Source organism: Equus caballus, chromosome 11 (assembly GCF_041296265.1).
Source record: "Equus caballus isolate H_3958 breed thoroughbred chromosome 11, TB-T2T, whole genome shotgun sequence".
NCBI lineage: Eukaryota > Metazoa > Chordata > Mammalia > Perissodactyla > Equidae > Equus > Equus caballus.
In genome coordinates this window covers 35239048-35263320 of record NC_091694.1, presented here as the reverse complement: position 1 = coordinate 35263320, position 24273 = coordinate 35239048, and the positions used below count along the sequence as shown (strand labels likewise).

At 33.9% G+C, this 24273-nt stretch overlaps 1 protein-coding gene across 24 annotated transcripts in view; it reads left to right on the top strand.

Moving 5' to 3' along the window:
• Positions 1-24273, top strand: part of BCAS3 (BCAS3 microtubule associated cell migration factor) — a 576498-nt gene that overhangs the window by 172222 nt on the left and 380003 nt on the right. For all 24 annotated transcript variants that reach the window (XM_023652948.2, XM_070227541.1, XM_023652945.2 and 21 more), the window contains 2 exons: positions 2326-2496; positions 15368-15461. In XM_023652948.2, coding sequence (XP_023508716.1) covers positions 2326-2496; positions 15368-15461 — 265 coding nt within the window. The remainder of the gene's footprint in view (positions 1-2325; positions 2497-15367; positions 15462-24273) is intronic.

The following is a 24273-nucleotide window of genomic DNA, read 5'->3' as shown; positions in this document are numbered from 1 at the left end:
ACTCTTCATGTAATATGAGCCTTTGACTATGAAATATACTATGATCCCCGCCCCCCCCCCCTTTCTGGAGTTTTTTCATTCTTCTCTTAGAATAACTTTTCCCTTTGTCTTGTGGTTTGCTCTGGTACATTACCTCCCGCTTTCTGTGTGCTCCAGTTATTTCAGTTTTATTCCTATTCATTGGTATAAGAGCATGAAATAACAAGCTCAAGGGCAAATGGGGAGAATGTAGAACCAAAACTTTAAACCTGAAAGGCACTCTTGATAAAGGAATAGCTCCGTTTTAGTGGGAGCATCTCCATTAGCATTAATGGAGTAAGCCCATCAGCTGAGGCATCGCAGAGGTTAATCAGGCTTCCTGGCCAGCTTTTGACATCAATACACTGTGGCGCCTGATTTTGTTGGTCCTTCAGAGGCTTTCTTGACAACACTCCAACAGACTTTGTGTAAGTCATTTCTTGTGAATTATTGAAACAAATGTTTGGCTGCTAATTGAGGAACGCTAATGTGTTTTATAATCACTGCAGTTTGCGTTTTTAGCACTAAACAAAACAGTTAAAATTGATTTGTGGCTTTTTCTTGGTTTCAGTCGGCTGCAAGTTATGTCTTTTTGCTTGAATTCAGCAAATGACTTTGCTGGTCATTTTATTTAAGTATTTATTAGGATACACTGTTATGGTCTTTATTTTTCCTTTTTTCCTCCCACAGTATATGTCTGTGTTCTGAATTCAAGAAGTGTGAGATCACAAGTAGTAACAGGAATAGATTACGAGGGAATACTGGATGGTGGTTAAAATCAGGCTTGGGAGATAGAGAGTCCTAGTTTTGAAATCTGGCTTTGTCATCAGCTAGCTGTTTTAGCTGCTGTTTTACTTAACTTCTGTAGCATCAATTTTCTCTTCTAGAAACTGGCAAGGTGTTTGAGGACATCTATAGAGATCATTTATGTTAAGAGCTTGAGCAATCCTGAGTTCATAGGAAACGCTCCAGGGAACATAGCTACAGGAAAATAATAGATGTATCACTAGTGTTAGTTATATGGAAGTTTAATGAAAAATTTCTTTGGAAAATACTTTCCTTTTAAAAATTTCAATCTAATTGTTGCTTAAATCACATTTAGGCCTTTATAAACTACCTTCTTTGCCTACCATTTATAAATTAATATTTGGAATACTATGTATATAATAATTAACATGTTAAAATTTAGCTAGAACATATGCCAGGATATAGGTGAGCATATTTTCCCATAGTTATTATAAAAAGAATCACCTTATTGAAGATTAATTTTAAGTATTTTAATAAAAACTTTTCCTCATAATATGAGAATTGGAAAAATCTTATTTCTGAATGTTGTGTCTATTATGTCATACATAATTTTTGATATGTCTGTGTAATCTAAACTACTTATTTTGAGGCTCTGATGATTAGATCTTTTTGAACATTTATGAATCACATAATTTTCTCTGTTTTAACTTTTCTCTTTCAGACAAAAAAGTTACTTTAACATTATTGTTTGTTAATGCAAATGAGAATAATCAGATAATGAGAATCACATAAAAGCAAAAAAATAGTCACACGTGTTAGTTTTATCTATTTGCTTTGAATGAAATGGAACTAAATGTAATTATAAAATTACATTTAGGTTGTCTTTAATTGAAATAATATATTAGAAGCATTACATTGTATTGGTTTTTGTTACCAGAGAGAAAATAACCTTCTTGGCTAATTTCATATGATATTTCCTTCGTCTAGTAATTAGTATCTTGGATGGAAACTGTATTTTCCAAATGCCAAATCTTGATGTATGGTGCTGTAGAGCAGCATATTATAGATTTACTTTGGAAGCATAGTCTTTTTCACATGGAATTCTTCCATTGCCTTGTCTTTTTCATGCTAAAAAATGGACTTAAAATTAGATTTATAATATTTCAAAAAATAGAACATCACATAGTTCCTACTTCTTACTATGTCACATATTTTAAGTTATATGTGGTAAGGAGAGGGAAAAAAGAAATTGTTTTAATAAAAATGCAATCGTACCCTCATGTGAAACACAGATCTTTAATTATTTGTCTACAGCTTTATTCTCATCATGCTGACTTTGGGGACTCTACTGATACCATTCACTCAAACTAATACCGATTTTCTAACTAAAATTGAAGATCATGTGAAAAATCAGACTGAATTTCTGTGGCAGTTCACTGTTACCTATAAGCTTGTATGAGAATAAAGAATTCAGTGGGTAGGAGGATTAACAAAATGCACACTTCTGTTTAGAATCCAAATACTGACGTGAAGTCATACATTTTACCTTTCATTGTACAGACGTTGAAAACTGGCCTGACGATGGTTGGGAAAGTGGTGACTCAGCTGACAGGCACACTGCCTTCAGGTGTGACAGAAGATGATGTTGCTATGCACAGTAATTCAAGGCGGAGTCCTTTGGTCCCAGGCATCATCACGGTGATCGACACTGAAACAGTAGGAGAGGGCCAGGTGAGAACTTCTGATGCATGTAATGTCTCATTTTCTGCAGAGGATGGGCAGACTAAGAATATATTTGCGATCAAGATCAACCAAAATGTACTTAGCCTTGAAGATTGTTTCTTTGCAGTTCTAGAAATTGAGGTTATTTCAGGTTAAAATTTTTTTTCAAAAAATGATCAGTAACTTGTTAAAACCTGTCAATCCAAACATTATTAATGTGTCAAACCTAAAGGTAAAATTGAGGTTCTAAGGAATTCTCTTGTTATCTCTTAATCAGGACATTCGTCTCATAAATAATTATATATTTCTTTATGTTGTTCTCTTCATAGTACTGTTTCTTTGTATTTTTTAATGACGTTTGTTATAACCTAAATTAGAAGACTAATACTTTTTCTTTTGAGGCAGAGTCTTGCTTGTAGAAACAATCCACAGGACCTTACATATTTGGGGGAATTTAACAAATTAATTGACTAATTATGATGGTTACAAATGACAATAATGTGAATAATATCAAATTTTATTACGGATATTTTCCTATAACTATGAAAAAATATACGAAATCTCAAAGTATGTATTAGAATATATACATGGTAATACCTTATAAAATCCTATATCTTCAGATAAAACAGGCTTTTAAAAATCTATGTTCATAAACATTTAGAAGGAATGATTATAAATGTGGAAAAATATGTTACACTTGCATACAAATCTTGCTGACAAGAAACCAATTTGGTTTTGTTTTCTTCCCCTATGCATTTATAAATTTTCTTTTGTATTATAGTCTTGAATTTTAAAATATATTTCTGAAAGGAAGGTAATTTTTAAATTTTAGTAGTTTGTTATCATTGCTGTAAAAATACAGTCTAAAATCAATTACTAGAATAAGATAGGAATAGAGCAACATCTGTGAAATAGAAATTATTTTAATTTTATATAGAATATATATTTAATTCTGTTTTCAGAACATAGTGTTTAGAAGCTATGTGTCTTTATTAACCCTAAATATTACATTCTTTTTGAGAAAATCTGCTTTCAGTCTATATTGATCCTACATCTTGATGAAAGATTCCATTTGGGTGCTACTCAGGCACTAATTCCTATAGGAAGATCAAGTGGCATTTCAAAAAAAAGGTGGACTCTGCTGTTTAAAAGACAAAAAATCTTTGAAATTCTGTGTTACTGAATTTCGCTATTGTATTTTATCTGAAATCTGAAGAATGATAATTCTCCACCTGTCCCATCTTAACTTGGTGGTTAACCAAATATGTTACAGGCTTGTATTGTTGTGTAAAACTTTTTAATGAAGTGTTAGCAAACTTTTCAGTTGACTGTAATGATTTCTTTTCTAAGTTCTGTTAATTAGCTCAAGTTGATAGACACATACAGATGTTCTCTCTTTTAATTGTAATTAAATATGTAAACCCTTAGTGTTTTATGAGTGTTAAAGTAAAAAATATTGTCTTTTGTTCTTTAATTCTTAATTAATTCAACTCTAAGGCCACCCACATTTACTGAGTAGTAACAGCCCTCCCCAGCATTGTCTAGTTTGGTGAGTATAAGTAAGTCTGTTAAACATCTAGCATGTGTTGACAGACAGATTTGTAGTCATTTAAAAGTAGAAAATGTTATCTCTTGTTATTTCTGATGAAATAGAGGTATAACTCCTTGATTTATTTTATTTAAGTATAGGAACATATAAAAAGAAAAACTTAAAGTAATATGTAAAAAGTATAGCAGTAGGACTTATGTTTTCAAATGTGACCCCTCTCCCCATTCTTTACTAACTTTTTATAACTTTAAAATCGAATACTCAGATTTGGAATATGGAAATGGACTGTAGATTGTGGAGTTGCAAAAGTTCATTTTTCTGTAAAAAATGCCTTGTTAACACTTGAAACAAATTTACTAGAAAATAAGAATCATAGAAATGTTAGATTTTAAAAGTTAAAAATTGTTGTTTAACCTGAAGAATTTTATCTTTTCTGTTATTTGTTAGGGACATAATCTCTTTTCATTCCCACTCATAACGTATTCTGAAATTTTAATTTGATTTATAAATTCAATTATAAGACAAGATATAAATTGATGTTCAATAAATGGTAAGTTGCTATGTGCATTTTGAAAGAATTATAAATATTTTTAAAGCAACAAGATTTCCTCAGTATAATACTGTCTTCCTTTCTTTTATTAACATGAATCTGTTTTTTGTCAAGAAGACATTTTTGTCTGTGATAAATAGTTCAGTTGGAGTACAGGGCTGTTTTTAGGTTATGCTGGACTGTATTAAAAAGACTGCTGTGGTTAATGTCATAGATTTATCACTTTGAGCCCTTTCCCACTGATGTTTGACCTTAGCTGTAATATTTTTTCCTTTTCTTATACATATCAGGAGCTAAAGCTGACAGTACGTTCACTTTTGCTGTTTAAATCCATTGAGCCTTTAGTAAAGATATTTCCATGCTTATAGTGGTAGTGATATAAAATTTGATTCACTATCTTTCTGATGCTAAATTGATTTGTTTGATTTTAAGGTGACAGGATCATTGTGTGGTAACTGCATTAAGAAGGAATGAGTTTGATTGACTTTGTCCCTTTCTATCTGTGTTCCTTTCATGTTTTTTAAAAGCATTTTGTGGCTAGTATAAGTTGTGTTATAATTTGCTTTTACATATTTATATAATTGAAGTTAGCAATGTGGCAAATTCTCTAATCAAAGAAAAATGCTCCAGAATGATTAGATAAACTTGAGCTATTTCTTGCCCCAAGTACAAGTGTTATTCATAATAATTTAATGGTTCCTGGTGTTTTGTCTATCTTTTTGTTCATGTGATTAAAGGCTTATCTACCTTGTGTCAATTAAATTGCTTTGCTTTGTTTTAATACAGTCAAGTTGTTACTACATATACTTAGAGGTTCAGCCTGCTTAGTTAAATGATGAGTCAAAATTACATGTCTTAATGGCTGGCCCATGACCGAGCGGTTAATTTCCAGCACTCCACTTCGTTGGCCCAGGGTTTCGCTGGTTCGGATCCTGGGCGTGGACATGGCACCGCTCGTCAGGCCATTTTGAGGCGGCATCCCACATGCCACAACTAGAAGGACCCACAACTAAAAATATACAACTATGTACCGAGGAGCTTTGGGGAGAAAAAGGAAAAATAAAATCTTAAAAAAAGAAAAATCACATGTCTTAGGACAATTGTATTGGGATATCTCTGGTATTATTGATTTGATGTTTTAGGCAAGGTGCTAATGCAATGGAGAGAATCCTTCCAAAAATATCTGGTTGTTATATTTGTGAATCTCCTAAGGAGAAGATTCAGAGAATTCTATTTAGCTGTATGAGGTTTTGCTATGCACCAAGATTAATGGGCATTTTTGCTGGATGGCTTCTTTCTTAAAACCATCAAATAAAGTACTCAATGAACTAATTGTGTTGGAAAGAGAGGTCTAGGGTTATAACATGAAAGGAAAGAGAATCTTGTAAGACCAAGTTGAAATATGAAAAGGAGCAAAAGACAAATATTTCACAGAAAAAACTAAAATATATACAATTGGTATAAAACCTATACCCATGGCTTCACTTGTCATAAGTTAAAGACAAATTAAAACTACACTGAGATTCCATTTATCGCCTATCAAAATGAGAGAAATTCAAAAGCCTGCAGTATACTCTGCATTTTTAACTTTTAATTTTGAAATAATTGTAAACTCCCAGTAAGTTGCACATATATCCATGTACCCTTCACGCAGGTTCCTCCAACTTCTCATGAATGATGACATCTTACGTAGCTATAGTAACAGTATCCAAACCAGGAAATTGACAGTGGCACGTTGCTGTTAACTAGGCTACAGGCCTTATACAGCTCTTACTGTTTGTTTTACCTGCATCCGTTTGTTTATGTCTGTGGGTGTACATAGTTCTATAAAATTTTATTCTATGTATAGATTAATATAATCACAATTAAGATACAAGACTGTTCAAGACATACCTCTTTGTCATCGTGCTCATCCCTCAGCCTATCCCATCCATTTCTCTTGACAACCATCAACCTGTTCTCCATCTCTATAATTTTGTGATTTCTAGAATGTGTATAAGTGAAATCATATAGTATGTAACATTTTAAGATTGACTTTTTTCGCTGAATATAATATCCTTGAAGTTTATTTAGTTTGTTGCATGTAAATCATTCTATGTATCTATTCAACCATTCACCCTTTGAAAGACACTTGAGTTGTTTCTAGTATTTTCTTATCACTAATAAAGCTCCCGTGGACATTTGTGTAAAGGTTTTTGTGTGATTTGTGTAAGTTTTCATTTCTCTTTACCAAATGCCCAAGAGTGTGATTGATGAGTTTTATAAGTGTACATTTAATTTTGTCAGAAACTGCTCAATTATTTTACAGAGGGGCTGTCCTGTTTTACATTCCCTCCAGTAATGTATGATAGGTAGTAGATTTCCCATCAGAATCCATGGAAGATGAAGGAAGTGGTACAACATCTGTAAAATAGTGAAATAAAAAAACTGTTAAATCTAGCTTCCATTTCTAATGAAAATATCCTTCAGGAATGAAGTGGAAGTAAAGACATTCTTTTTAAAAGGGGAAAAGTAAGAGAAAATTTTCACTAGCAGATCTACTCTTAAAGAATAGCCAAAGAAAGTTTTCTAAAAAAAAATTATAGCAAAAGAAGGCTTGGAATTTCAGAAAGTGGAGAACAATGGAATGGGTAAAAATCAAAACGTATATAATATATTATCCTTCTCATGAGTTTTATAAATTATATTTGGTTGAGGCAAAAATTGTAATCTGATATGATCAACATAGGTATGAGAAGTATTTATATTTTAAAAAATCGGGAAGTAAGTTAAACTTTGTAAAAATTAAAAAATTCTGTGCGTCAGATTGCACCATCAAGAAAGTTTAAAGACAACCCACTAAAGGGGAGAAAATATTTGGAAATCATATTTTTGATAAGGGACTGCTATCCAAAATATAGAAAGAACTCCTATAACTGAATAATAAACAGATAAGTAAGCTAATATTAAATTGAGCAAACAATTCGAATAGACATTTTTCTGAAAAAGATATACCAATGGCAGTAAGCAGAAATGAGAACCCTCATGTACTGCTGGTGGGAATGTAAAATTGTGCAGCTGCTTTGGAAAAGAGTTACCATTATGACTTAAAAGTTTATCTCCTAGGTGTATACCCAAGAGAAATGAAAATATATATCCATGTAAAAACTTGTGTATGAATGTGCATAGCAGCAATATTCATAACAGCCAAAAAATAGGAGCAACTCAAATATACATCAACTGATCAATGGATGGATGAATAAAATGTGATATATACATACAATGTAATAATATTTATCAATAAAAAGAAATGTAGTGCTGATTCATGATACAATATGGATGAACCTTGAAAATATTATGCATAGCGAAAGAACACATATTTTGTGATTCTGTTTATACAGAATGTCCAGAATAGGCAAATCTATAGAAAGAAAAAATAGATTATTGATTGCCTAGGGCTGAGAGTTTGGAGAGAATGGAGAAATGAGGGATGACTATTAATGGTTATGGGGTTTCTTTTGGGTGATGAAAATCTTCTAAATTTGATTGTGATGATGGTTGCACAACTCTGTGAATTTACCATATATCCTAAAGCAAACCCTTTGTATGTTTATAACAGAGTTGGCTTAACACTCTTTCCAGGAGACTACTCCTTTAAGACTTCTTTTCTTTTTCTTGTTTTTCTCACGTAACATTTTTGAAAGTCAAAAGGAACAATGAAAAAGAAAGATGAAAAAAATAATTTATAATGCATATTTTCCAATTGTAGTAAAAAATATATATAACATAAAATTTGCCATTTAGTCATTTTTAAGATTACCATTCAGTGGCATTAAATACATTCACAGTGTTGTGCCATCATCACTATTATCCATGTCTAGGACTCTTTCATTATCTGTACCCATTAAACGATAACTCCTCATCCCCCTGTCCCACAGTCAATGGTGACCACCACTCTAATTTCTGTCGCCATAAGATTGCCCATAATTAAAAAGACACACAATACAAAGTGGTGGAAAAGATGTGGAGAAATTGGAAATATAAAATAACATAGCTACTTTGGAAAATAGTTTGTCAGTTTCATAAAAAGTTCAGCATACATTTACCATATGATTGAGCAAATCCACTTCTAGGTATCTCTCCAAGAGAAATAAAAACATGTTCACAAAAAAGATGTGTATGCAGATATTTGCAACGGCTTTATGCATAGTAGCAATCAACTGGAAGTAATCCAAATTGCCAAGAATTGGTAGGTGAATTCACATGTTGTGGTACCTCCATACAATGGAATATAACTCAGCGATATAAAGAAATGAATGATATCTGAAACAACTTGGTTGAACTAAAAAAATTATGTTACTGAAAGAAAATAGAAGATAAATTGCATGATTTACTTGTATGAAAAAATTTAAAAATATTTAGAAAAGGTAAAAGAGGTAAAATAGTCATAAGGGGTTGCCTGGGGCTTGGGCTTGGAGATCTACTGTAAAGTCATCGTGAAGAAATTGATGGGGTAATGGAAGTACTCTACATCTAGAATATGGTAATGGTTACACAACTGTATAAATTCACAAAGCCTTATCTACTTACATATTTAAAATGGGTTATTTGTATGTAAAATTTACTGATGATTTGAGCATGAATCTCAGCTGTGCTGAAGTGAAGAGATAAGTGGATCCTCTCCCTAGAAAATAAGTACTTTACTGGACAGAATTTTCAAAAATAACTCTTTGGGGACTCTGGAAATTGACCCAAATCTAAGAACGAAATGATAAGCATTTATTCATGAAAAGATGTTAGAATTTGATGACAGTAATAGGAGACAATGGCTTTCTTGCCTGAAGCTGCTCTTAATCATATCTGTCTGGAGCTGGTGAGTGTGATAATTTTATCAGAGCAGAGTGGGCCATGTGAACAAGCAATTTCCAGTCTAGAGAGGGGATTTACTTGATTTGGAGTAGAAGGTTAAAGCCCAAGTCCAAGAGTGTTTTCACTGAATGTAGGGAACATGGTAGGTGATGAATAGGGATGATGTGCACCTCTGGTAGCCTGAGGTTGCGGTTCAGTTTGGGGCCAGTTTGAAGAACAGAGAGGAAGAATAGATGAAATATAAACAGAGCCTCAGAGACCTTTGGGACAACATCAGAATACTAACATATGTGTAATTGGAATCTCAGAGAGGTGAGAAAGGGGCAGAAAAATATTTGAAGAAATAAAATATATAAATATGCATCTTTCTCTTCTTTTACTTTCTTTAAAAGGTAGAAGATTGTTTTAGGGAATATAGCATGTTTCTCAGTTGGTAACACCTACGACAACAGTAGCACAAAGGAAGTGAGGAGGAAATGCAGCTATATAGGAGCAAGGAGCTGTAATTTATTGCAATTAAGTCTGCAGTTAACCTGTAATCTTGTAACCTATACAGCACCTTATAACCTACACATCAACCACAAAGAAATTACTCTAAAAAAATTAAAAGAGGAATTAAAATAGTAACATTTAAAATAATGGTTTAACACAAAAGAAGAGAATCAGAGGAACAGTGAATACCTGAGATATAAAAATAAATAGCAAAATGGCAGACCTAAGTCCAATTATGTGCATAATTATATTAGCTATAAATGGAATCAAATCAAAAGACAGTGATTGTCAGATCAGAATCACTTTAGATTCGAAGACCTAATTTGTTGAAGTAAGAAGATGGAAGAAATGTACCATGCAAAGGATAACCATAATAGAATTAGAATAGCTATGTTAATATCAGACTTTCAGTCAAGAAATATTGTCAGAGAAAAGGAGGGACATTTCATAATGGTAAGGTCAATGTAATAGGTGTAGATAAAACAATTCTTAATGTATAAACACATAACAATATAGCCCAAGAAACATTAAGCAAAATCTGACAGATTGAAAGGAGAAATTATAGCTAACATTTGCAGCTTGATATTTAAATACTGTGCTCTCAGTGATTGATAGAAAAACTAGACAGAGAATTTGTAAGGATACAGAGCTGATTAACACTATCAACCAGCTTGACCTAGCACTCCCCCCAAAACCTGCAGAATTCATTCTTTTCAAGAACATCTGTAATGTTCTCCAAGATAGACCATATAGATTGGCCATAAAACAAATCTAAATAACTTTAAAATGATTAAAATCATGCAATGTTAGCAATGGAAATCAATAACAGAATGAAATTATGGAAATCTCCAAATATTTGGAAATAAAACAACACATTTGTAAATAACTCATGGGTCAGAGAAAGAATCTCAGAAAATTAGAAAATATTTTGAATGGAATGAAAATAAAAATAGAACATATAATTTGTGAAGTACAGTTATAGTATTGCATTGAGGGAAATTTATAGCTTTAAATGCTTATAGTAGGGAAGAAAAGTGGTCTCAAATTAGTAATAGCTTTGCCCCTAAGAGATTAGAAAAAGAAGAGCAAATTATAACCAAAACAAGACAAATAAAGTAAATAAGAAAAATATGAACGGAATTCGACAAAATTGCAAACAGTGAAATATTGGGAAAAATCCTAAGTTGGTTTTTTTCCGAATGTACATCATATTTTGAATTCTGTGTACAACAGATTGGTTTTTTGAAAAGATTAACAAAATTGATAAATCTGATGGTATAGCAAATAGGATTGTTTTCTTAATTTCCTTTTTGGATTGGTCATTGTTAGTGTATAGAAACAAAACTGATTTTTGAGTGTTGACTTTGTACCCTGCAACTTTGATGAATTCATTTATTAGTTCTAACAGTTTTTGTGTGTGTGGAATCTTTAGGGTCTTCTATAAGATCATGTTATCTGTGAATGTAGGGAATTTTGGTTCTTTTCCAATTTCTATGCCTTTTATTCTTTTGTGTGTGTGTAGATGCTTTGCCTAGACCTTCTAGTGCTATGTTGATAGTAGTGCTGAGAGTGGGCATCCTTGCCTTCTTACTGATCCTAGAGACAAGCTTTCAGTCTTTCCCCATTGCATTTTATGTTAGCTTTGGACTTTGTGTATATGACTTAGTGGTTGAGTTTTGTCAAATGCTTTTTCTGCGTTGATTTATCATGTGGTTTTTGTCCTTCAGTTTGTTAATGTGTGTACTACGTTAATTGATCTTTGTATGTTGAACCATCCTTACGTTCCAAGTATAAATCTCACTTGTTCATGGTATATGACCTTTTAAGGTGCTGTTGAATTTGGTTTCCTCCTATTCTGTTTTGGATTTTTGTATCAATATTTATCAGGAATAATGATCTATAGTTTTATTTTTGTCTTTTTCTGGTTTTGGTATCAGGGCAATGAAGGCCTCATAAAATGAATTTGGAAAGGTTCCCTTTTCTTTGGTTATTTGGAGAATTTTGAGGGTTGGTGTTAATTCCTTAAATATTTGGTAAAATTCTCCAGAAAAGCCATCTGGTCCTTGGGTTTTCTTAGTTGCAAAGTTTTTGATTACTGCTTTAATATCCTCATTAGTTATAGGGCTGTTCAGATTTTTTATTTCTGAATGATTCAGTCTTGGTAGGTTATATGTTTCTTGGAACTCATCCGTTTCTTCTGGGTTTTCAAATTTTTTGGTGTGTAATTGTTCATAAAAGTATCTTATAATTCTTTTTATTTTTGTGATATTGATTATGATATCTCCTCTTTCATTTCTAATTTTAGCTATTTGAGTTCTCTCTTTTTTTGTTAGTCTAATTAAGGATTTGTCAATTTTGTTGTCTTTTAATAAAATGAACTTTTAGGAGTAAATTTAGCCAAGGAGGTGAAAGACTTATACACTGAAAACTATAAAACATTGCTGAAGGAAGTCAAAGAAGGTACAGATAAAGGGAAAGATGTCTCATGCTGGGTTTTTTTCTTTGAGGGGGAAGATTAGCTCTGAACTAACATTTGCTGCCAATCTTCCTCTTTTTTTTTTTTTTTCCTACTGAGGAAGATTGGTCCTGAGCTAACATCCATGCCCATCTTACTCTGTGTTATATATGGGACGCCTGCCACAGCATGGCTTGATAAGCAGTATGTAGGTCCACACCCAGTATCTGAGCCCGCAAACCCTGGATCACTGAGGTGGAACTTGCCAACTTAACCACCGCGCCACTGGACAGGTCCCTCTCATGCCGTATTTTAAGACTTAATGTTGTTAAAATAGCCATATCACTCAAAGTGATGTATGTATTAAATGCAATCCCTATCAAAATCCCAATGGCATTTTTTGCAGAAATAGAAAACAGAAAAACCATCCTAAAATTCCTATGGAATCTGAAGGAACCCTGAAAAGCCAAAACAATCTTGAAAAAGCACATGGTTGGAACCCTTACACTTCCTGATTTGAAAACATACTACAAAGCAATGGTACTTAAGATGATGGGCATAAATATGTAGATCAATGGAACAGAATAGAGAGTACAGGAATAAACCCATGCATATAAGTCTGAAAGATTTTCGACAAGTGTGCCAAAACTATGCAATGGGGTAAGGACAGTCTCTTCAACAAATAGCATTTTGGGAAAACTGGACAGCCACATGCTGAAGGATGAAACTGACCCCTACCTTTCTCCATATATAAAAATTAACTCAAATGTATTATAGACCTAACCATAAGACCTAAAACTATTAAACTCCTAGAAGAAAAACTTCAGGACATTGGATTGGGCAATGATTTCTTGGATATAATGCCAAAAGAACAGGGAACAAAATAAAAAATAGAGTAGTAGAGCTGCATCAAACTTAAAAACTTCTGCACATTGAAGGAAACCATCAGCAGAGTAAAAAGGCAACCGATAGAGTGGGAGAAAATAATTGTAAATAATATATCTGATAATGAGTTAATATATACTATATATAAGGAACTTCTACAACTCAACAACAACGAAATAACCCAATTAACAAATGGGCGTAGGACTTGAATAGACATTTCTCCAAAGAAGTTATAGAGATGGCCAATAAGCATATAAAAAGATGCCTAGTATTGCTGATCATTAGGGAATTGCAAATCAAAACCACAATGAGATACCACCTCCCACCTATCAGGATGACCACTATCAAAAGAACAAAAAATAATAAGTGTTGTTGATGATGTAGAGAAGTGGGAACCCTTGTGGTCTGTTTAGTGGGAATGTAAAATGATGCAGCCATTATGGAAACCAGTATGAAAGTTGCTCAAAAAATTAAAAATAGGATTGCCATATGATCTAACAATTCCACTTCTAGGTTTATATGCAAAAGATTTCAAAGCAGAATCTTGAAGAGATATTTACATATCCATGTTCATTGCAGCATTATTGACAACAGCCTGGAGGGGAAGCAATCCAAATATCCATCACTAGATGAATGGATAAAGAAAAATGTGTTATATACATACAATGTAATAATATTATATAGACTTAAAAAATGAGGAAATCTTGTCACATGTTACAACATGGATGAACCTTGAAGACATTGTGCTGAGGGAAATAAGTCAGTCAGAAAATGACAAATACTGTATTCTTCCACTTATTTTCACTATCTAAGTAGTCAAAATCATAGAAACAGTAGAAGGGGCTGGGGGTAAGGGAGAGGAAGAATGAATGTTTAGTGGGTGTAGAGTTTCAATGTTGAAGATGAAAAAGTTCTAGAAATCTGTTACACATCAATGTGAATATACTTAACGTTACTGAACTGAGCAAGTAAATATGGTTGAGATGGTAATAAAAAATAGATCTACACAGAAGAAAATCGCTAAATCTATAACTTGACTGAATTACAGTTCTTGCCAGAGCAATAAGGCAAGAAAATTAAAGCATTAAGATAGGAAAGGATGACAAATCAGACGTTTCTGTATAATGAATTGTTGTAATGATTGTAGTACTATATAAAATCATTGAATTGTAAACATAAAATAGGTGACTTTTATGGTATGTAAATTATACCTCTGTAAAGCTTTTCACACTAAAAGAAAGATTCACATTGCCCATGTAGAACTACTTCCTGGGTTACTTCAGATTAAATTCGTTATCTCTGAATATCATGATCCAATATTGATATAGTAGGTTTGGAACATTATGTGTGTAAAACTTTTTGGTTTCTTGAGTTAATTACTTGCTTTGTAAAATAAATACGTGTTAATTTAAAACTTTTTTTCCCCGAAGAATCATTGAACAGTACACTCACAGTGCGAAAATTGTATGGAATGTAAACTGTATTTCAATATGCTTATAAGAAAATGAAGGGGAATAAGTTAGAGATACAAAACTATCTGTTCTAATGTATTTCTGCTTTTATGACTTGGTAATATTTTCAAATAAGTGATGTGTCCATCTAAAAACTAGAAGTTAAAGACCACAACTTTTGTACTGTAAATAAAAATTTTATGAGTAATTCCTCTAATATATGGCTGTTTATTTGTATTTAACTTATGTTGTTTTCTCCTGTTCTATTCCAATCATGGGCAAGAATTTTCCAGCAGGCCATAACACAATAAGAACTGTATGTTCTTGTCCTTGGATAAAGTTCTACAAAGCTGATTTTATGTTATTTTTCCCTCCTGAATCTATGCTTCAAGAAATTATCATCTCTGTCATCTACAGTCAAGTCAACCAACTCTTTTTAGAGTTTGTATGAATGATCTGCTGGGGGCATGTATATGTCGTTTCCTCATTCCTAACGTGGCATTCTCACCTTGTACTGACGAGAGTTATCTTCCAATAGAGTGGAAGCATGTTATTTATCAGGAATATTGTGGTGTAGCTGTGTGTATCTTCACGCTCAGTAATTGGTGAGTCAAGATTAACTTCTGTTTGCCCTCTTTCTTTTTGTAAAGGTGCTTCTGAGCGAGGATTCTGACAGTGATGGTATCGTGGCCCACTTCCCTGCTCATGAAAAACCAGTGTGTTGTATGGCTTTTAATACAAGTGGTACGTCCTTTTTGTTTTTCTTTTTGCCGTTTATATAATGGGTTTTCCAACTGATCTTTTTGGAAATGGATAATAAGAAATATGGAATCTGACCCTTTTAATATGTGTTAGTGTATATCACAAAAGTAGTCTTCAGTAAGTGGTTGTTGAATGAATGAATTTATAATACAAATCCAGAAACCCTCTAAATATTAGTTTTACTCTCAAAAAAGTGGTGATTGAATAGCAGCAGTAGGTAAACAGTGCTGTTGAGTTGCATTAATTTCTGTATTGTAATTGAGCCAAGAATTTCAGTATTCTAAACTGCATATTAATGTAAGGGAATGCCATTTTGTTTGTAACTTCATTTCTTTTTAACTTTGTAACATTTCATAAATTAGTTTACTTGTATTTTTCTCCTTTTTTTGTGGCGGTTTTTGTTTTTCTGGTTGTTTTTAAGACATTTAACAAAGAGAGATGTTATAACAATGTGGAATGCCCTATTACTTTTCATTTTTTCTCTAAACTTTTTATTATGAAAAGTTTCAAACATAAAAATAGATTTAAAAGATAGGAGGCCAGCCCCGTGTCTGAGTGGTTAAGTTTGCGTACTCTGCTTTGGTGGCCCAGGGTTTCACTGGTTTGGATCCTGGGCGTGGACATGGCGCTGCTCATCAAGCCATGCTGAGGTGACATCCCACGTAGCACAGCCAGAAGGACCTACAGCTAGAATATACAACTATGTGCTAGGGGCTTCAGGGAGAAGAAGACAAAGAAAATCAAAAGATTGAAACATTTGAATGTGAGTTCCATATGTGATGACATTTCACCCACTACAGATTAACCATGCATTTCCTAAGAATAAGGACCTTTACCTACATAACCAAATAGTACATTGTGGTTCATAAAATGAACACATTATATTATCTAACATCCAAGCCATAATTTAAAATTTCCCAATCGTCTCAAAAATGTGTTCTGACTGCTCCAAAGCAAGATGTAATTAAAATTTCCTTGTTACATTTTGCTATGTCTCTTTAGTTCCTTTTAATCCAGTTTATTACTTCCAACTTTTCTTTTTTGCAGTGTCCAGACCAGGTATCTTATCCAAATTTTGCATTTATCATATCTTATCCAAATTTTGCAGTTATCGTATTTTTCATCATGATAATGTTTTTCTTTATTCCCTAAAGCAGTTTTGAATACATTCACATAAGGATTTTTTTCTTTTTTAAAGATAGACTCCTGAGCTATCGTCTGTTGCAAATCTTCCCTTTTTGTTCTTTTTTTTTTCCCTTTCTCTTCTTCTTCCCCAAAGCCCCCAGTACATAGCTGTATATTCTAGTTGTAGGTCCTTCTAGTTGTGGCGTGTGGGATGCCGCCTCAGCATGGCCTGATGAGTGGTGCCAGGTCCGCACCCAGGGTCCGAACTGGTGAAAGCCTGGGCCACTGAAGTACAATGCAAGAACTTAACCACTGGGTCACAGGGCCTGGCTTGGATTCTTTTTTTTGACTTCATAGGTATTACTGTCTACATCATTTCATCCCAGCAGGAGACATATCGTATCAGGTGGTCTTACAATTTATGATACTGTGTTTGATCACCTGGATAAATTAGTGATCCATCAAATGCCTACATATTGGAACTAGATTTTTCTTGTGGAGATTTGCAAGTAATCTGAAGAGTGTTATTTTGGCCTCATTTCTGAAACTTTTTTTTTTTTTCTTTTTCTCACCAAATCCCCCCAGTACATAGTTGTATATTTTAGTTGTGGGTCCTTCTAGTTGTGGCATGTGGGATGCTGCCTCAGCATGGCCTGATGAGCGGTACCATGTCTACACCCAGGATCCGAACTGCAGAAACCCTGGGCCTGCGAAGTGGAGCATGGGAACTTAACCACTTGGCCACAGGGCCGGCCCCTGAAACACATTTTCACTTAATAGTTTTGTTATGCTGATGGTTACATAATGATGGTTTTTCTAATTCTATGTTGTCTGCATTGATTAACTGCTTTTTTTCTATAAAAACAGTTTTCTCTCATCAGCCAGGACTGAGCCACCGTTCTTCTATATAGAAGGCAGGATAAATGCTTAATTCTCTCTCTCTAATTACCAATTTTCGTAATTAGGAATTGATTTAATACTTCCAGTAGTCGACTTCCACTCCAATGGAGTTCTTTTAAAAATACTTTGTTTCTAAATAAAAGATAAAATTGCTCTTTTGCTTTTAGAGTTGAAATAGTCTTCATAAACTTACAGTCTTTTCAGATCTAATCCCTTTGGTTGATGGGTCTGAAGAGACGGCCATTTTTATCTTATTCTTCAGAAATGATCCTATTAGTTAAAACTGATGGAAAGACCCATCTTTTTTCCATCTTTTCAAATAAAGAATGATGGTAAGAGGATAATATAGAGTATACTTTGAATAATCTTCCTTCTAATATCTTAATTAGTCATTTTTTGATAGAGAGGAAGGTTTGTGTAGCAGCTGTTGATCAGTAGGATTGATTTAATTAATGAAGACGAAGATTTATTGAAATGCTTTCATGTTGTGGGAATTAAGTTAAATTTGAGGAAACAGTCTGGCAGTTATGTCAGTTGCAGCACTTCACTTGGGGTAACCAGTATGACTCACTTTGATAGTCCGTCTGTTATGTCAGATTTCCTTTGTATGAATGTATATTTCATATTGCCCTAGTTCTAGAGTGCTTCAGACCTTGGAAGCTGTGTCTTTTCCTGTCTGTGGCTTTCCATTGTCGTAAGAACATATTGTATAACTTGAAGAATGGTGCGTTTTTTTCTGCCACTGTCTAGCAGTTAGTTCTAGAGAACCGTCGTCGTCTCTGGTTTCATAATTTTCATTTACATTGGCCATTTGATTTCTTTTTAAACTCCCAAATTTATGTTTTTATATTTATATTTATACCTACTTTTTTGTGTTCCTAGAGCACTAGTTGTATAACTCGATGCAGTAATCATTTCTTTAAATATTTGTTTCCCTAGCTAACCTCTGAGTTCCGGTTTACATTAGAGTTCACTCTTGGTGCTGTCCATTCTGTGGGTTTTGACAGATATATAATGACATATATCTACCATTATAGTTCTATACAGAGCAGTTTTACTGTCCTAAAAATCCCTTTCGCTCTGCCTGTTCATTCCTTCCTCTCTCACCTCCTGACAATCACTGGTCTTTTTACTGTTTTCATACTCTCAGTTTTTGCAGAGTGTCATATAGTTGGAATCTTAGGGAATGTGGCCATTTCAGATTGGCTTCTTTCACTTATTAATCAGCATTTAAGGCTCCTCCATGTCTTTTCATGCTTTGATTGCTCATTTCTTTTTAACGCTGAATAATAGTCCATCATATGGACATACCATAGTTTATTTCCTATCTGTATGTCTTCTTTGCTTAGGTGTCTGTTCAGATCTATTCTCCATTTTTTTTTCTTTTGTACATTTTTTAATTGGTTTGTTCATTTTTTTTATTGTTGAGTTTTAAGAGTTCTTTGTATATTTTGGACAACAGCCCTGTATCAGATATGTGTTTTGTAAATATTTTCTCCCCATTTGTGGCTGGTCTTCTCATTCTCTTGAATGTGTTTCTAAATTCAGATCAGAAATATTTAATTTTAATGAAGCCCAACTTACCAATTATTTATTTCATGGATCATTCCTTTGGTGTGTATGTAACATTTTAATACATATAATACATATAAATTGACATTTCTTCTACTGTCGTATTTTTTTTTTTGAGGAAGATTAGTCCTGAGCTAACATCTGCTGATAATCCTCCTCTTTTTTGCTGAGGAAGACTGGCCCTGAGCTAACATCTCTGCCCATCTTCCTCTACTTTATGTGTGGGACACCTACCACAGCATGGTTTGACAAGCTTGCATAGGTCTGCACCCGGGATCCAAACTGGCGAAACCTGGGCCGCCAAAGCAGAACATGTGAACTTAACTACCGTGCCACTGGGCTGGCTCCCTTCTACTGTCGTATTCTTAATTCAAAATCACATTGAATCTTTTAATTTCTTGGAGGGAAGATCATTTTATAACTATTTTATGAGTTTTAGAGTCTGTTGCATTTCTTCTTGAATCTAAGACAAGACTTCTTAACCTGGGTGCAAGATCTGAGAGGTCCATGGATAGAATTTAGAGAGTATGTCAATTTTTAAAATCCTAGTATTTTATTTTGTCTTTCAAAAAATATTATTCTGCAAAACAGGTTCCTTGGCTTCACTATATTGTGAAAAAGATTCATGGCATTAAAATGTTTTAAGAGCCTGTTATCAAAAAGGTTGATACTTGGAATGATTTCACTTGTTTCAACTAAACACATTGGAAGCTTGCTTTCTCACTGGTGACTCCATTCACATTGACTAATTCAGTCTTTGTGATTCAGTTAAGAAAAGATACACCCTACTCATGTTGTGTGATAGGGACTTAAAACCAGGAAGGAAATGGGGCCTGCCCAGTAGCACAGCATGCTGTTCAGTTCTCATGTTTCACTTTGGTGGCCTGGAGTTCGCTCGTTCAGATCCCAGGTTTGAACCTATGCACCCCTTGGCAAGCCATGAAGTGGTGGGTGTCCCACATAAAGTAGAGGAGGATGGGCATGGTCATTAGGTCAGGGCCGGTCTTCCTCAGTAAAAGGAGGAGGATTGACAGTGGATGTTAGCTCAGGGCTAATCTTCCTCTACAAACAAACAAACAAACAAGGAAGGAAGGAAAATCCTTTGTGGAGTAAGGACAGAGGGCTAGGAGGTGAATAGTAGTCTTTGACTATTGAGGAAAGTTGTTCAAAAGGAAGTCAGTTCTAAACTGGAACCTGATAGATGATTGGCTAGGAGGTAATGATTTAGCGCCTGGTGTATAAATCAATGTTAGTTGAATGAATGAGGCAAGGAAAATACGGCACCTTTGACATAGACTGTGAAGCAGAGTCTATGCTGTGGACTCGTCAGTTTACTGTGTGGCAGATATATTTCTCAATGTGTTATCTTTTCTGCAGCATTTTATAAACGCTTTGTACCCGGTTAAATATTTGAATTAAATGAGGGGTTCATAACTCAGCAACCATTCACAAAACTGGTTTGCAGAATCTTTTACAGAAGCTGATAGACAGATTTCGTGCAATTGCTTACATTTCATCTTAGTTATTTCCTCTTCAGCTCTGAGTATTTTTGCTTTTCAGAATATGACTGTTATTGCTGGAATATGAGCAAGTGTATATATAAAATATTCAGTTCTCAATGATTTGAAAGTCTTTCTTTTTTTTTTTAGCTGGTTAGCAGCTGAACAGCTTCACAGAGAAAGGCATTGGGCTCAGCTGTGGCTGCTAGCTATTATTCAGCTCCTGTCATTAGGTGACATTTTATTTTGCTTGTCTAGTTTCTGTTTCGTATTTCTTGTTTTACTCTAACTCTTGGATTGAGACATACATATATATATGGAATTTTTGAGGTAAGAGGCTGCATTGCCATTTGTAAATGCATGGATACCGTAATAGTTTTTCTTTTTAATTATCTATGTTATATTATAAAAAAATATTTTGGGGAGATCAAATGATGTATTTTCTATCAATCTTTGTTTATGGCCTCTATAAATTTACTTATGTTGTAAAATGTAGCAGGTTTTTGCTCTCTGGCTGACTTATTTTGTCAGCTTCTAAACTTTTATTAATTGGTATTTTATACAATGATATGTAATTTAAGTCAGCCTTAGATAGTGCTTATGATTTTTAAATTTAAATTGGCCTTCTTCAAAATATAACTTGTAGATCCTCCAATGACACCCTCCAGTTTTTCTTGACATGTATCCATACATATTTCTCAATTTATTTATATCAGTAAGTTTTAACTATTGTAACTCTCTGATAATTCTCTTTTTGGTATGTAGTGTGGCCAGCAATAACAATAGTGCTTGTTGGAATGTTATTTACAAGTTTAGGAAAGTTCATTTAAAAAAATTAGCAAAACAAAACATACAGAAAAAGTTGATCATGTTTTTTGTTGTTAAACCTGAGTTTTCTCTAACCTGTTTACCTTTACATATCACTGATATACTCAAGAACATAAATAAATTTCTCAGTCTTTTCTTTTAAAAGAGATGTTTTTAGACAACGGAGTTATTAAAATGTCCTGGACATCAAAATTCAAGAATAAACCAGACCTGTTGTTTACCTCCTGAGAAATTTTAGAAACATTGTAAAATGTACATGATGGAATAACACTGCAAAGTGAATGAAGGCGAAAATGTCAGTTGTTTGACTGGGTGGTGTGCAGTCGATCTTGTGTGGGACCTATTCACAAAAGAAACGGATGCCATTAAATAGAATTGGGAAACTTCTAGTTCAGCAGCTGCATTCAGTTTGTTTTTGAATTTCTCCTTGCCATTCTAGTTTATTAGCTGTGACTCTGAGTCCTGAATTACAACAAATTATTTTAATGGCAACATTTATGATTTAGTTAGAAGTGCCAGAGAGGTCTCCATGCTTAGATCTGGGCTGAGTCAGTATGGGTGGTGTAAGTTTGCTGCTTTCAATTGTTTAGACACACAATGAGTAACGTTTTCAAGGAAACTTTTTTTTAAATTAATAAACTGTATTTTTTTAGACCAGTTTTAGGTTCACAGCAAAATTGAGTGGAAAGTGCAGAGCACTCTCATATACTCCCCCTCAACACACACACACACACACACACACACACACACACACACAATCTCCCACACTGTGGACATTTCACACCGTGCTGGTGGTTTTTGTTACAGTCAATGAACCTATGTAGACACATAATTATCAACCAAAGTTCAGAGTTTACATTAGGGTTCACTCTTGGTGTTATGCATTCTATGGGTTTTGACAAATTAATATTGACATGTCTCTGCCATTGTAGTATCATAACAGAATAGTTTCACTGCCCTAAATGTTTTTCATCAAATTTTTGCCTTTTAGTCAGTATTTCTTTAAACATTCTTCTGCCTCTTTTTCCCTCTTCTCTCTTTCCAGGACTCCCCCCCCCCCCCCCCCATTATTTGTAGATTCATCTCCTTGATAGTATCCCACAGGTCTCAGAGGCTCTATTCATTTTTCTTCATTCTTTTTATCGAAAGCTGGATTATCTCAGTTGATTTCTTCTGCCAGTTCAAATCTTCTATTTGACCCCCTCTAGTGAAATTTTCATTTCAGTTACTATACTTTTTACCTCCAGAATTTGTTTGTTTCCTTTTTATAATGTTATCTCTTTATTGACATCCTCTACTTGGTTAGAGACATTGTTCTCATACTTTCCTTTAATCCTCTAGACTTGGTTTCTCTGCATCCTTGCCAGCATTTGGTATTCTCACCATTTTTAATTTAAAAAATTTTTAAATTAAATGAAATTAAATTTCAAATTAAATCTTGATCTTGGACCTCTAACATCTGTGTCTGTGAGAAAATAAATATCTATTGCTTAAGCCACCAAAGCCCATGGTATTTTGTTAAGGCAGCCCAAGCTGACCAATACATGTCCACAGGTTATCGTCTAAACCTAGTGTCTTAGAGAACATCTTACATGCTCAAATGACCAACAAAGACGCTTTTGGGGTCAAATTTGTAAAAGCCCAAGAGGCTGTTATAATTTTTAAATTAAAAAAATTTTTTTAAGTGAGGAAGATTCACCTGAGCTAACATCCATTGCCAGTCTTCCTCTTTCTTTTTTTTTGCTTGAGGAAGATTAGCTGTGAGCTAACATCTGTGCCAATCTTCCTCTGTTTTTTATATGTGGGATGCCTCCACAGCATGGCTGATGAGTGGAGTAGGTCTGCACCCAGGATCCAAACCCGTGAACCCAGGCTGCCGACGTGGAGCACACGAAACTTTAACCAGTTGACCGTGGGGCTGGCCCCCATATTTTATTTTATATATACTAGTTATAGGTCCTCTTTAAGATATGTGACTTGGAAATCTTTTTTCCCAGTGAGAAGTTTATCTTTTTAACAGGTTCTTTTGTAGAGCAGAATTTTCATTTTTTGTCAAATCCAATTTGTTCTTCCTTTATCAGTTGTGTTTTTGTGTTCATGCCTATCAAATGCTTCCTAATCTGGGGCCTGAAGCTTTTTCCTATGTAATTTTCTAAGAGTGTTCTAGTTTTGCATTTTATATTTAAATCTATGATCCATTTTGTGTTAGTTTTTGTATAACATCAGTTTTAGGTCATGGCTGTTTTTTTTTGGCCTGTGGATATCCAATTGCTACTTCATTTTTTCAAAATGCTATCCTTCTTCCTTTGAATTCCTTTTGTACTTTTCTCAGTAAAGTAACATAGTTTTTTGGGATGTTTCCTGGAGCTTGATGAAGATGACTTCTTTAAGCTTCTTTCTGTGTGGGAATACCTGTATTTTGCCCATAATTTTGAAGAATACTTCAACTAGATGTGATTGTTTAGTTTGACAGTTATTTTTTCTTTCAGCAAATGTCAGCTATCTTTCTTTGTTCACAGCTTTTGGCATTATTAATCTCGATCCTCTTGATTAAGTTGGGCACACATTTGCATTTTAGGGGGTCAGTGTTCTCATCTGTGGTGTCAGTTCAGATGGAGCCATTGCGAGTTTCTCCAAGGTTGCTGTGACCTTCCTATCTTCTTCCTGCTGTTCTGCTTGAGATGAGAGCCCATACTTTTATTTAGGTTTTTTTGTATTGAACTTTCAAGTAGACTTTTTAAAAACTTTGATTTTGTTGTTTATTGGTTTATTTTTGTTACAGGGCAAGAACAACAGCCTCTTGGGCTTTTACAAATTTGACCCCAAAAGCGTCTTTGTTGGTCATTTGAGCATGTAAGATGTTCTCTAGG